This window comes from Phacochoerus africanus, chromosome 8 (genome assembly GCF_016906955.1).
Source record: "Phacochoerus africanus isolate WHEZ1 chromosome 8, ROS_Pafr_v1, whole genome shotgun sequence".
In the NCBI taxonomy this organism is placed as follows: domain Eukaryota; kingdom Metazoa; phylum Chordata; class Mammalia; order Artiodactyla; family Suidae; genus Phacochoerus; species Phacochoerus africanus.
In genome coordinates this window covers 110,242,250-110,255,009 of record NC_062551.1, presented here as the reverse complement: position 1 = coordinate 110,255,009, position 12,760 = coordinate 110,242,250, and the positions used below count along the sequence as shown (strand labels likewise).

At 34.5% G+C, this 12,760-nt stretch overlaps 1 protein-coding gene across 4 annotated transcripts in view; it reads left to right on the top strand.

Annotated features, from left to right (window-relative positions):
* The window catches only part of SS18 (SS18 subunit of BAF chromatin remodeling complex), a 79,197-nt gene that overhangs the window by 48,384 nt on the left and 18,053 nt on the right, over positions 1–12,760 (top strand). For 3 of the 4 annotated variants that reach the window (XM_047794006.1, XM_047794005.1, XM_047794008.1), the window contains exons 6-8: positions 8,517–8,684; positions 9,488–9,592; positions 12,336–12,428. In XM_047794006.1, coding sequence (XP_047649962.1) covers positions 8,517–8,684; positions 9,488–9,592; positions 12,336–12,428 — 366 coding nt within the window. The remainder of the gene's footprint in view (positions 1–8,516; positions 8,685–9,487; positions 9,593–12,335; positions 12,429–12,760) is intronic. The other variant, XM_047794007.1, reaches the window with a different exon arrangement.

The following is a 12,760-nucleotide window of genomic DNA, read 5'->3' as shown; positions in this document are numbered from 1 at the left end:
TAATAGGTCAAGTAAGATGAGGACTGAAAACTAACCATTGGATTTTATGACTGGTGAGCAATTTTGGTGGAGGAATGGATGGAGGCAAAAGCCTTATTGCATTGCGTTCAAGAGAAAATGGGAAGAGAAGTAACAGTGAGTAAAGACAGGTTTTTTTTTTTTTTTTTCCCAGTACTTTTTGACATAGGAGAGCAAAAATGGATTCAAAGCTGGAAGAAGATGTAATAGGTTAAGGATTTTTTTTTTTTTTAAAGATGAAAAAAAAATAAAGATGGGAAGATTTTAAATCATGTTTGTGTTACTGATAGAAATGATCCATTGGAGAGGGGGTCATTGATGCTGCAAGAGAGGGGAAAGAAAGGGATCATTGCAGGAGTGACGTGTTTGAATGGCTGCTGCGAGGATCTGAGGGCACAGTCCCCAAGACTCCTCTCCTCTGAATCTCACCAACTGCAGAGTTGCCCAGATGGTCCTCAAGATTGGCCTCACATCTGACACCAATAACAAGTTCTAGGTTCCCAGAACCACTCTCAGGCTCAGTGATTTGCTGGAAAACTCATAGAACTCACTGAAAGCTGTTATACTCAGTTATTACCGTGAAGAGAACGTATTAGTATCAGCCAAAGGAAAAATCTACAAGATGTATGAATGTGGTTTCTCTCCCTATGCAGTCAGGATGAGTTGCTTTTTTGGTCCTGATGTGTGACAACACACACAGAGTCTTGCTAACCTGGGGAGTTCACCCTAGCCCCTGGTGTTGAGAGTTTATATTGGGGCTCCATTATGCAGATGTGACTGGTTGATGGATTGCTTACATATCTCAGTCTTCAGTCTCTAGTCCTTCTGGGCATGATCCAAAGCCCCTCCACCCCCATTCCCCCTGGCTTAGGAGCTTCAGGAATCCTCAATTTAGTAAATTTAGTAAACCTTCAATATTAAAAAATACTGTGATATTACACTGAATTTTTCTCCTTTAAAGTATAAATAGAAAAATTTAAAAGAATTATTTCAAGTATTTTATTCCATAGATATGTCATGTTGACCCCTGTAGTGGATTTGAATGAGTAAGAATTATGTATACATTCGTCTCTCTTCACTGTTAAAATTGGTAAATCTATAAAATATTGCTAATATTTCAGGTTTGTTTTTGTTAGGTATATACAGCCATTGCATTGTAGTTTAGACTAGATGTTTTACTTATTCTTGATCATTATTGCTATTTTGGATGAGTTTTTCAAGGTTGTAATTTCTTTCCCAATGATGACATTTTTCTGGTAATAAAAATATTTAATGTGAAAAATATGGGGGGGTAGGGAAGACAAGCATAGAATATAAAATAAAAATCACCTCTAATCTTCCTAAGTTTTAAATTACTTCACAAGACAGGATACAATCCTCTTGTGGGTAGTTAGTAGCCTGTACTTAAGCTCTTCATAGCAGCAGGTGTTTTTTTTTGTTGTTGTTGTTTTTTTTTAGGGCCACACCCACGACATATGGAGGTTCCCAGGCTAGGGGTCAGTTTGAGTAGTTGTAATTAGATAATTATTTGTAAATATCTGTTTAATTATTTTTCCCTAGACTCTTAAGTTCTATGAAGTTAGGAACTGTGTCATGTTTTGCTGTTTTATCCTATTTGTTGACTGATTGATTAGCTAGATTTCCTGCTGCGGAAACGAATTAGAAAACTAGCAGTCTTCTCTGTGGTATTGTTGTCCGTTGCCTGCCATTCAGTCACTGTCAGATAAAACAGATGATTTTCAGTTATACCAAAGCCTTTCAGGTTTGTGAGGTAGAATCCAGATGCATTTCTGTTCAACAGATTATAAACAGTTTCATTAGGACTCATTTTTAAACACTTTTTATTTTGTAGTAATCATAGGTTTACAGAAAGTTGCACAGGTGATATGCAGAGGTCCTGTGTCCTCCCTGCAGCCATCTTTACCCTGGCAACCACTGTTACTCTTTTCTTTTTGTCATTTTCACAATACTACATAAATGGAATCAATATGGTATGCAGACTTTTGAGGTGGGCTTTTTTTATTCAGTATGACTAACATTTATTCAATTTGTTGCATGTATCAGAGATCCATACCTTTTTGTTGCTGTATTCCATGGTATGGATGTACCACAGTTTGTTTAGTTATTCAACTATTGAGGGACATTTTGTTGCTCTGAACAATTGTGTACATGATTGTGTTTTTATTTGAACGTAAGTGTTCATTTCTCTGGGATAAATAACTGATAAGTACCCAGGAGTGCTATTGCTGGGTCATATGATAAGTATATATTCGGTTTTTTAAGAAACTGCCCAAACTGATTGCCAAGATAGCTGTGCCATTTTCCCTTCTCACTAGCAATGCATGAGAGATCTGCTTTCTCCAAATCCTTGCCAACATTTGGTATTGTCAAAGTATTTTTTATCTTAGCTATTCTAAAAATGTGTAGTAATGTCTCATTATGGTCTTAATTTGCATCTCCCTAATAGCAACTGATACTGAACAACTTTTCCTGTGCCTATTTGCCATCTGTATAGCTCTTCACTGAAATGTCTTTTGCTCATTTTCTGGTTGATTTTTTTTTTCTTTACTGTTGAGTTTTGAGAAATCTTTATATATTCTTCTAGGATTAATTTAAAAATGTTCTTCCAATTTTTTAATATAAAATTTCAAACTTACAGAAAACTTGAAGGCATTTGTTACTATATAATTGCCTTTTATATTCTAGTTAATATTTTACTAAATTTATTTATCATCCATCTCTTCTACACATCCATTAATGGCATCTTTTTTTCCAAAATGCATTTCAGAGTAATTCGAAGATATTAGTACACTTTACTCATGAACACTTAGCCTACTTATCATTAGAGCCCACTGTTTGATTTTTTTAATAGTTTTTTCCTTTAGGTAACATTTACATACAATGAAATGCACAAATCTTAAAGTGTATCATCCACTGGGTATTAATGTAACACATATTCCTTAGGATTGATTTTATAGCTAACATCCTAGGTGCCCTTATGGGATGCATTTCTACTCTAGCTTAAACATTTTGTATGAACCATATTCTTTTATGCTGGAAGGGGACAATGGGTATTGGTTACTCTTTCCCTTAGAACTCTATCTCAGTGTGTGAACCTGACTACTAGAATCAGAATCATGTGGGGGTACTTGTTAAAACAAGATTTGTCTGCTCCACCCCATACTGACTAAAGCAGAATTTCTTTTTTTTTTTTTGTCTTTTTGCTATTTCTTGGGCCGCTCCCACGGCATATGGAGGTTCCCAGACTAGGGGTCTAATCGGAGCTGTGGCCACCGGCCTACGCCAGAGCCACAGCAACACGGGATCTGAGCCGCGTCTGCAACCTACACCACAGCTCACGGCAACGCCAGATCGTTAACCCACTGAGCAAGGGCAGGGACCGAACCCGCAACCTCATGGTTCCTAGTCAGATTCGTTAACCACTGCGCCATGACAGGAACTCCTAAAGCAGAATTTCTAGGGGTACGTTTTAGAAATTGTATTTTATAAATATTCCAAGTCATACCTATTTATAGTCCACTCCCTCAGAAGTTTTTCTGGCAGGATAATCTCTTCTGTACTTGATGATTCGTAACTTTTCAGCTCTCATGGTAAGTGACACAAAGCCATGTGTTCTAACATAGCCCATCTCCATGGCTTTCTGCTTGGGCAAGATAGGATCTTAACTCTCACAACAGATTGTCCCTTGTATCCCATAAATCTAGAGCTTTTGGGATTCCTCTAGTAGATGTTCAGTAGTGACTTTGTTTTTATTTAATATTACTTTTTAATGTTATTATATAGTATAGTTGAAACTGTGTAAGAGGGGTTTACTAAGAAATTGCCTAGCTTTTTACTTTGCTGGATTTATTAAGCCACAATATATCCGTTTTCTAATTTTCTCTCACCAGAAAACTGAATACATAATCCCATTCTTAGACTAGTTTGTAGGGATGCCTATGATTTAGAATAATGCCTTTGAGAATCCGGAGTTTCTTAACTCAGCACTACTGACATTATGAATTGACTAACTTCTTGTTGTGGGGGGCCTGTCCTGTGCTGAGATATTCAGCAGTACTTTTATCCTTTATCCACTAGGTGGCAGTAGCAACCCCCCCCCACACCAGTTAGGACCACCAAAAATGTCTCCAAGCTTTACTGAATGCCCCCTAGGGACAAAATCCCCCACAGTTGAAAATCACAGCTTTAAGATATGATTATTGTAAGGAATAATGTGCAAGGATGGCCTGTGTTGCTGAAGAAGCAAATGACAATAAGTTATTGATACTGTTATGTTTTAATACTTTTTAATACCTTTATGATAATTTCTTACTTCATGATGTGAAAAGTATCTCTTAGTTAACTATTCTTTTTAACTAGATAAAATCTACCATGGTTCTTCTATTCCTTCATTGGTTGCTAGTAAACTCAGCTAAGTTTGTACTAGTTACAGTTACTTTACTAAACTTCTGGAACTTCCTTAGTTACTTGGCTCTTGTTCTTTTATCCTTGGTATTATATCTAAAGGTCTTACTATGAAATACTTAAAATTCTTGATGAGGGCAGATGTACATTTTAGCTAAGTAAAGAATTTTTCCTTAAATGGCTATTTATTAAGTAGAGGACTAGTTTATTGAATTTACTGGAAATCAGGGATTTTTTTTTTTTTTGCAAATAAACCATAAGTAATATATTGAAATGCGAGCTATAAATGGTTTAATTTGAGATTGGGTGGTTAAGGAACAAGTAGTAAAACATGGGCAGTAGATGAAATATGAATAAGAAAATAGACTTGGGGGTGGGTATTATCTACTTGGTTTCACAATCAGTCTTACAACAAAGAGATAATAGGTGAGGTGAAGAAACCTCATTTTCTAGGATTTTATTGATAGTGTTACGTAGAAGAGTTTTCCTGGGAGATGTTCCATGGGAGAGGTATGGTTTGACATGCAAGTACACACAATGGTTAAGAGCATAGGTTTAGAGTTCTCACCATTTCCTAACTGAGCAACTTTGGGTGAGACTCTTAATGCTGTATGCCTTAAATGCTCTTATTTGTAAAGTGAGGTTGGTAACAATACTACTAGAGTTTGGGAAGTATAAATAATAGTCACAAAGCTCTTCGCTTAGTGTCTGGCCCATAATAAATGCTCATTAACTGTTAGCTATCATTTTTAACCTTCACTTAAAGTAATTCATAGATTTAATGATAGGATTTATAGTTTTAGTATATTGGTTTGCACCTGAAGATGTGAATATATATATACACATATGTATGTATTTATATGTATATAGTTTTAAAAATTCTACAATTATAAATTCTTCACAGATTATTTAAAACTTATCTTTATAGCTGAGTCTTTAAAAAAATTCTTCTTTTTAAACCATATCATGACATAAAACTAGTATTAACTGTCTTATTGGAGCAAAAAATTCCAATAATGTAAAATATGGTGATTTGGGGATATTCTACATCTGTTTAAGACATCATTTCCATAGGATGTCTGTTAGGGCATAAAACTCAAGATGGAAAGCAATAATGTGGTGAGAGGTACATTTGTTATATGTCCTTTACAAACACAGAAGCATATTCTAGATAAGACATTAGGAGAATATTTATGTATATAAGATCACAATTGGTAGTGCATCTTAGCATCAAGATGATTTATTAAGAGATAAAGTATAACCTTTAAGCATATAGTGTAAAGCGTGATGCCACTCTTGATAGAAAATGGTTATAATAGACTCATTTTGTAATCTTCACTCTGTAGTACAAAATTTTTAGAACTTACTTTGGTGTAAACTTTTGAGATTTAGCTCTCATTTCCATTAGCATCTCAAGGGATAATACACATTTATTTGCCAGTGTAGCATATTTCATTATCATAAGAAAAATAATATGCTTCCTAAACAGTCTGAATTGAAGTCATAATTTTTTTAATGGATAAGGCTTCAAGGAAGAAGATGAAAAGCCCTATGATTTAGCAGTGCTCTCCTCCTCCATTCTCTGCGGTTTTAGGCTTGATCCTGAATGATGTTGAGGATCCTTAGAGGGAGAGAAGTGACAGAGAATAAAAGGAGGGTGGTAATTGAGCTCTTTGGGATTGAAACTGCTGACAGTCCCAAAAGATAAAGCGCAAGTGGCATGGTCTTTTCTGTCTAGGGCTTAAACTAGAATTACTTTTCTCCTTTATAGCAAAGCTTAGAATTTTGTTGTTATTGTATCCTTTTGGATTTTCCCCCTGGCTGTTATGTTTTTCCTTTCTTTCTCCTTTATTTTTAATCTTGGTTCCAGTGCATATTATATGCTTTAGTTTTATAGTTATCTTCTGTTAAAACAAGAGGTTTTTAATCAGTGTTGGAGAAGAAAGACAAGGCAAAACCTTCATTTACTGAAAATGAATTCTATAAATGGCAAGTCATGCTCCCTGTTACATAATGAACACTCATATTCAACACTTTATTATATACAAGATATATTTTAAAAATTATAACCTCAATTAAACTATTGGAACTTTTTTATTGCATAATTTGATCTGAAGTACTAAATTTGCTATGGCTTGAGTAGAGGCCGGGAAGAATAGTGGAATAAATTGCTTTGAAATCAAACTTGGGGAGTTCCCGTCGTGGCGCAGTGGTTAACGAATCCGACTAGGAACCATGAGGTTGCGGGTTCGGTCCCTGCCCTTGCTCAGTGGGTTAACGATCCGGCGTTGCCGTGAGCTGTGGTGTAGGTTGCAGACGCGGCTCGGATCCTGCGTTGCTGTGGCTCTGGCATAGGCCGGTGGCTACAGCTCCGATTCAACCCCTAGCCTGGGAATCTCCATATGCCACGGGAGCGGCCCAAGAAATAGCAAAAAGACAAAAAAAAAATGAAATCAAACTTGGTTTTGTATGATTCCCAGTTAATATCTATGAGCTTCTATAATGTTATCTTTGGATTCCTTGGCTAAAAACTTGAAAATTAGGATCCTTACCTCTGTTAAGTGTTAGTGGTTTACATGAAATAATGGTTTACATGAAATTAATGTGAAAGCATGTGTGGTAAAGTTAGGTGCCTTCTGTGTCAAGTTCTCCCTCCTCTCCCTGCCACCCCTGCTCCACTGAGCCACCTTATTTATCCCTCCTGTTAAGAGTTTATTTCATTGTTGAAAAAGAAGTCCCAGAGTAACCTTTGAAATGATTATATTTATGATAAAGTTAGAAGGAAAAAAATTGGAAAAGAAGAAGGTAAAGAGGAAAAAAGTTAGCTCTGATAACTAAAGCTAACTTTATCTAAAGTAACATCTTTAGATAACTAGTTCTTCAAATTGGGAAAGTGACTTCTTTCTGCTTACATTGCTGCTGCTATTATAGGTCAGTAATATTAAAGAGTTGGGGTGTTTTGTTTTGAATTTTTATATAAATAAATGATGAGCTTTTGGCTCATCAGGGCAGTTTTGCCTGTAAAACTTTTCTAGTTTCTTTGCCTTTTGTACTCTCTTCTTAAATTTTCCCCAAGTCAGTAAAAGTGGGGATGTATAGCTGTTTACGCAGTGAACTGGGAGAGGACTCATACATACTTCTCAGACAGTAATGGTTGTAATGGCAGAAAGAGAAGCTCCCCATACTGTAACTTAGCCCAGCGAACCTCTGAGGAGCTGCTTACTTTGGTAGATGGCAACACAGAACTTTATGGCCATTGTTGATTATATTGTGATATATTTTTCCTGTTGCCAATTGATGTCGTAGTAGTAGTTTGACTGCCTCAATATTGCTTACTTTGGAAGCTTCATGGTTCTGATATCTAAGTCTATGGCTTGTTGTATGTAGTCCTCTGCCTAGGTGTTTATGATTGTGTATGTGCATTAGAGCATATAAGAAGCACTTGTATAGCCCTTTGATTTCAAGAAGACCGTTTTAGTTTATAAATCCTAAAGTTGGAAAAAGGGAGGACCCTTCAATTTTTGTTTTAAAATTAAGTTTATGAAATTTTACTGATATAAATAGTATAATCTACCATGATATAATGAGTGGGCATTGAAAAAGGGGAAAAAAAATAGATATCCAGAAATTAGATTTCTTTCTCTTAGTTTGCTGATCTGCTTTGTGATTTTGTGCTTTACTCTGTTTGGCATATTTTCTTACATAGCATAAAGAGTCTGTTTTTTCCTAGAAAGATTATATAGATAAATATTATATAGTACCAATGAAAACTATATACATTCAGGATATTCATATATTGTATTCATTGTTTTTTTTAGAAATTGCTAGAATATTCCTCCAATAGAATTCAAATCAACTATGATGAATTTGAATTAGTTGTTTTCCCTTGTTTGCAGATTATAGCAGACATGTGAACTGTATTCAAAGATTTGTTTTTATTACTTGAAGTCAGTTTATATTGCAATAAATTACATAGTTTAGGTATTACATGATCATAAAAGATTTCTGTATTTCTCTTCAGATGTTAAAATTATATGCAAAAAGCATGTGCATAATATTTTATCTGTTTTCAGGGCCAATGATGCATCAGCAACCTCCCTCTCAACAGTACAATATGCCACAGGGAGGTGGACAGCATTACCAAGGCCAGCAGCCGCCTATGGGAATGATGGGTCAAGTTAACCAAGGCAATCATATGATGGGTCAGAGACAGATTCCTCCCTATAGACCACCTCAACAGGGTAAGACTACATTTGGAAAAGATTTAAGAGTAGTTGAAAGGCTTTACATTTTAATGAACTTTTAATCAAGGCAAAGCCAGAGCTTTTTGTTTCTGGATATTTAAAGTTATATTTTATCATTTTTCTTAAAAGATAGTGCAGTTAGTGGGTACAGAGGATCACAAAGTGGATATGAACTTCCTGGTTTATAGCTTTCTTTTATTCTTCTCTGGGAAAAGATAACATTGTAAAATTTTAGCAAAAGCTTATAATTTACAGCAGAAAATACACTTTTATTTTTAAGAAGTTTCTAAATATATGATCAGAAACAAACCCTAATTTAGTTCAAGCTGCTCTACTATCAAAATAAAAGGAAAATTAATTTTCTACCATTTTGAATCCATTTTTAAGAAGTTAGTGTTTGGGAGTTCCCTGTTGGCTTAGTGGATTAAGACTCTGGTGTCACTGCTGTGGCTCGGGTTGCTGCTGTGGCACAGGTTTGATTCCTGGTCCAGGAACTGCCATATGTTGCAGGTGTGCCTCCCCCCCCCCCCCAAGAAGCTAGTGTTTGTTTGTTTTTTTTTGAGTTGATATCATTTGATATTGCATGTATGGTCTTACCATTAATTTTTGTGACATGTGGCATGTGTTGTTGCTGTGTATTTGTGTGTGTGTATAAAAGAAGGTCAAAAGTATCTGAAATGCTGAAGCATGGGAAGGGAATTTACAGCTGAAATAAATAATCTCAACATCTGGTTAGAAAGAAAGCCTTTGATGACATAGAGAACAAACTATTTACATCTTGACTGGTTGTGGTTTTTCAGGCCCACCACAGCAGTACTCAGGCCAGGAAGACTATTATGGGGACCAGTACAGTCATGGTGGACAAGGTCCTCCAGAAGGCATGAACCAGCAATATTACCCTGATGGTAATCTCTCCTAATGTTAACTTTCCCATTTTCTATCCCTGCCCAGTATTCCTGTAGATAGCTACTCCAAACATCTTAATGAGAATGAAGAAACTAACAATCCGTTTCTTCCGTATTTAGAAAATCTCAAGCATCAATGGTAGCCTTAGTTTATAATCTATTTTAAAGTATATTTTGTTTAGATATTCCATATTAGTACCATCAGGAATCATGTTCTGTCATTGGAATCCTTTCTTATATTAAAAGAGGATCCTTTTATATTTGGAATTGTTCGTTTGAACCAAAGCAAGTGTTACTGATTTTTTTTTTAATAACAGCTTTATTGAGGTAATTCATATACCATAAAGTTCACCTGTTGGTTTACTTTTATGAATTGTGTAAATACAAAGTATTCTTCCAAGTTTCACTATGTTGGTCATTGTTGCATATGTCTCAAAGAACTGTGGTTAGATATGTTAGCATTTGCATTTGAGAAGGATTTTGGAGGCTAAATTATATCCAAAATACAGCTGTTTGTTTATATGGTTAGTAGAATAGAAAGGCATTTGGAAACCACATTTTAATCTTCGTTATTTAGGTTAATGGTATTTTTATTTTTTAGTTGGAAGGTGGTTTTTGAAAAAGTGCACAAAGTGTACTGTGCTTAGTTTTAATCCAAGCATGCAAGTGGACTTTCACCGTATAGTTTGTTTTCCTGAATGTTCGAAAATGTTATGATATAACGTTAAAGAATATATAAGCCAAACAAATAAAACTGATCAACTAGAGGTTGATCGTATGGTAAAATTATTTATCTCATTTGGAAGGATTTGCCAAAATCTTCATTTATATTAAGCTCCCTTCACATATTTAAGGTAAACTACTTAAACTTGGGGAAAACTAAGAACTTCAAGCTAAAGCATTTAGGACCATTTGACCAGAAGTTAATGTAATCTACAGGAAGGTTTTTTTTTGGTCAGTGGGTAAAGCATAAGTAATATAAGGACATAGGTGTTTTCTGCAGAGATTCTGCTTATACAGGCAGAGCAAACACCTGTAGAATTTTGCACACAAAATGTTCATTAGTGGCAGTGATATATATGGATAATTCTGGTTAGAAAAAAGTGTATTATTAAAATCTGTTTTACTTACCCTGAATTAATTTAGACTGTTGTTTTTTTTTCTTTGTCCTTTCACATGTAGACATTATTTTTTTAGTTTTTTTAATGAAAAACTTCATATGTAGATTATAGCTATTTCAAAGCAATGAAATCTAGTTTGTTAAATGTTATACATTAGGAAGTCTGCTGAAAATAAATGATCGATTTGTTTAATTTTTAATAGATTTTAAGGAATTGAGTTGAATTTAACACTTATTTTGGTCCTAAATATTTCCTGAAGTATGAAATTTGTATTGTTATAAATATGAACTTTCTATTCAAAATAGATCTTATTTTTGTAAATAGCAGAACTTTGAAGTTGCTATAAGTAATTTATTTTATTACATAATGGAATTTTAAAATTTAAATGGTATCATTTTTGCATAGATGTGTATCAATAATATTTGTCTGACATGTACATAGAGTATTCATTTATAACAATTTTCTTAAACAGCATTGGATATTTTCTTATGTTCAGATACTTATGCCAGTAAATATGTAGACGAGGGGATGGCAAACTTTTTCTCTATAACCGGCCAGGGAGTAAATAATTTTAGTCTTTGCAAGTCATATGGTCTTGGTCTCAAGTACTGAACTCCTGTGGTAGCATGAAAACAGCTATAGAAAATATGAATGAATATGACTGTTCCAGTGAAGCAAAACAGGCCACTGGTTGTATTTAGACTGTAGGTCATAGTTTGCCAATCCATAATGTAGACTTTGCTGAGGTGGCTTGGGAACATTGGAATACTGGAGCAATGAATATTACATTTATTCTTAAGTATATTCCTCCTTCCTTAATTAGCTATTCTCCTAAAATTTAGTTCAGGTTTTAGCTAATTGAAAGGATATTTCCTGCAATTTCTTTGGGCACCTTAGTTAAAAGGACTAGAGTATTGATTTCATGAAAGCCCAGTCATCTTGGTGGTATAATTTATCATGCCTTAAAATAAAAGGTGTACTCTAGTACTTAACACAGTGTTAATCTTATGAAGTTTATGATACTCTAGAAATATTTTCTAAAGGCTCCTAAATGGCAGCATTAAGCAATATATTTTTTCATCTGAAAATACTTTGAGATACAAATACTTTAGGCAAGTGAATAGAAAATGTGAAAAAATTGCTTCAGTTTCTTTCAGGGGAAAAAAACTTATGGAGCTCTTCTATATTTTGCATTGTTTTAGCATATGCTGTGGATTGGCGACCAGCAGAACAGGTGTTTGACAAAATATGATAATTGCTTCCTTTGTTCATTCTAATTTAATTCAAGTTATTTACATGTGAAAGGCCTAAATGCTTTCATTCTCTCTCTTTTTTTAATGGAAGATAAAGTTTTTTCCCTCCTTGATTGAGGATTATCAGAGTTAAGACTAAGTGTAATGTTTCTAAAACTGTTTTTTTTGCTTAAAAAAATACTTGCACGTTATCTCATATGAAAACAATCACATTTGGTAAATATTTGGCTAATGCAATTGCAATTAGTTTTTATGTCTTTCCATTTCTTTTTTTTTTTTTTTCAGTTTTATCTGAAAGTTGAAATATATTTAGGGTTTTCACTCAGTGGCCATTAACGTTTCTTCCTGTCTCTTGTCGAATTGATGTAGGTCATAATGATTACGGTTATCAGCAACCGTCGTATCCTGAACAAGGCTACGATAGGCCTTATGAGGATTCCTCACAACATTACTACGAAGGAGGTATCTATATACCTTCACACACATACACATATATATCCCCTTCTACAGGAACCAAAATTCTTGCATAAGACAACTTCTACCCATGCAAAGCTCTTGTAGAATACTAGTTGCTGGCTATCTTAAAAGTTACAGGGAGCCTAGAGCAATCAAAATAATTTCCTTACAAATATTTCAAATGTATAACCATGACTTGCCATTTCTAACAACAATAAAAAGACTAAAACATTTTAAAATAATTTTTTCCTCAGTGGAAACTTTCTATTTGAACATAAATCCATTCAGTCCAATTTTTTTTTTCTTGTGTGTGTTTACATATGTATAATTTTACATAT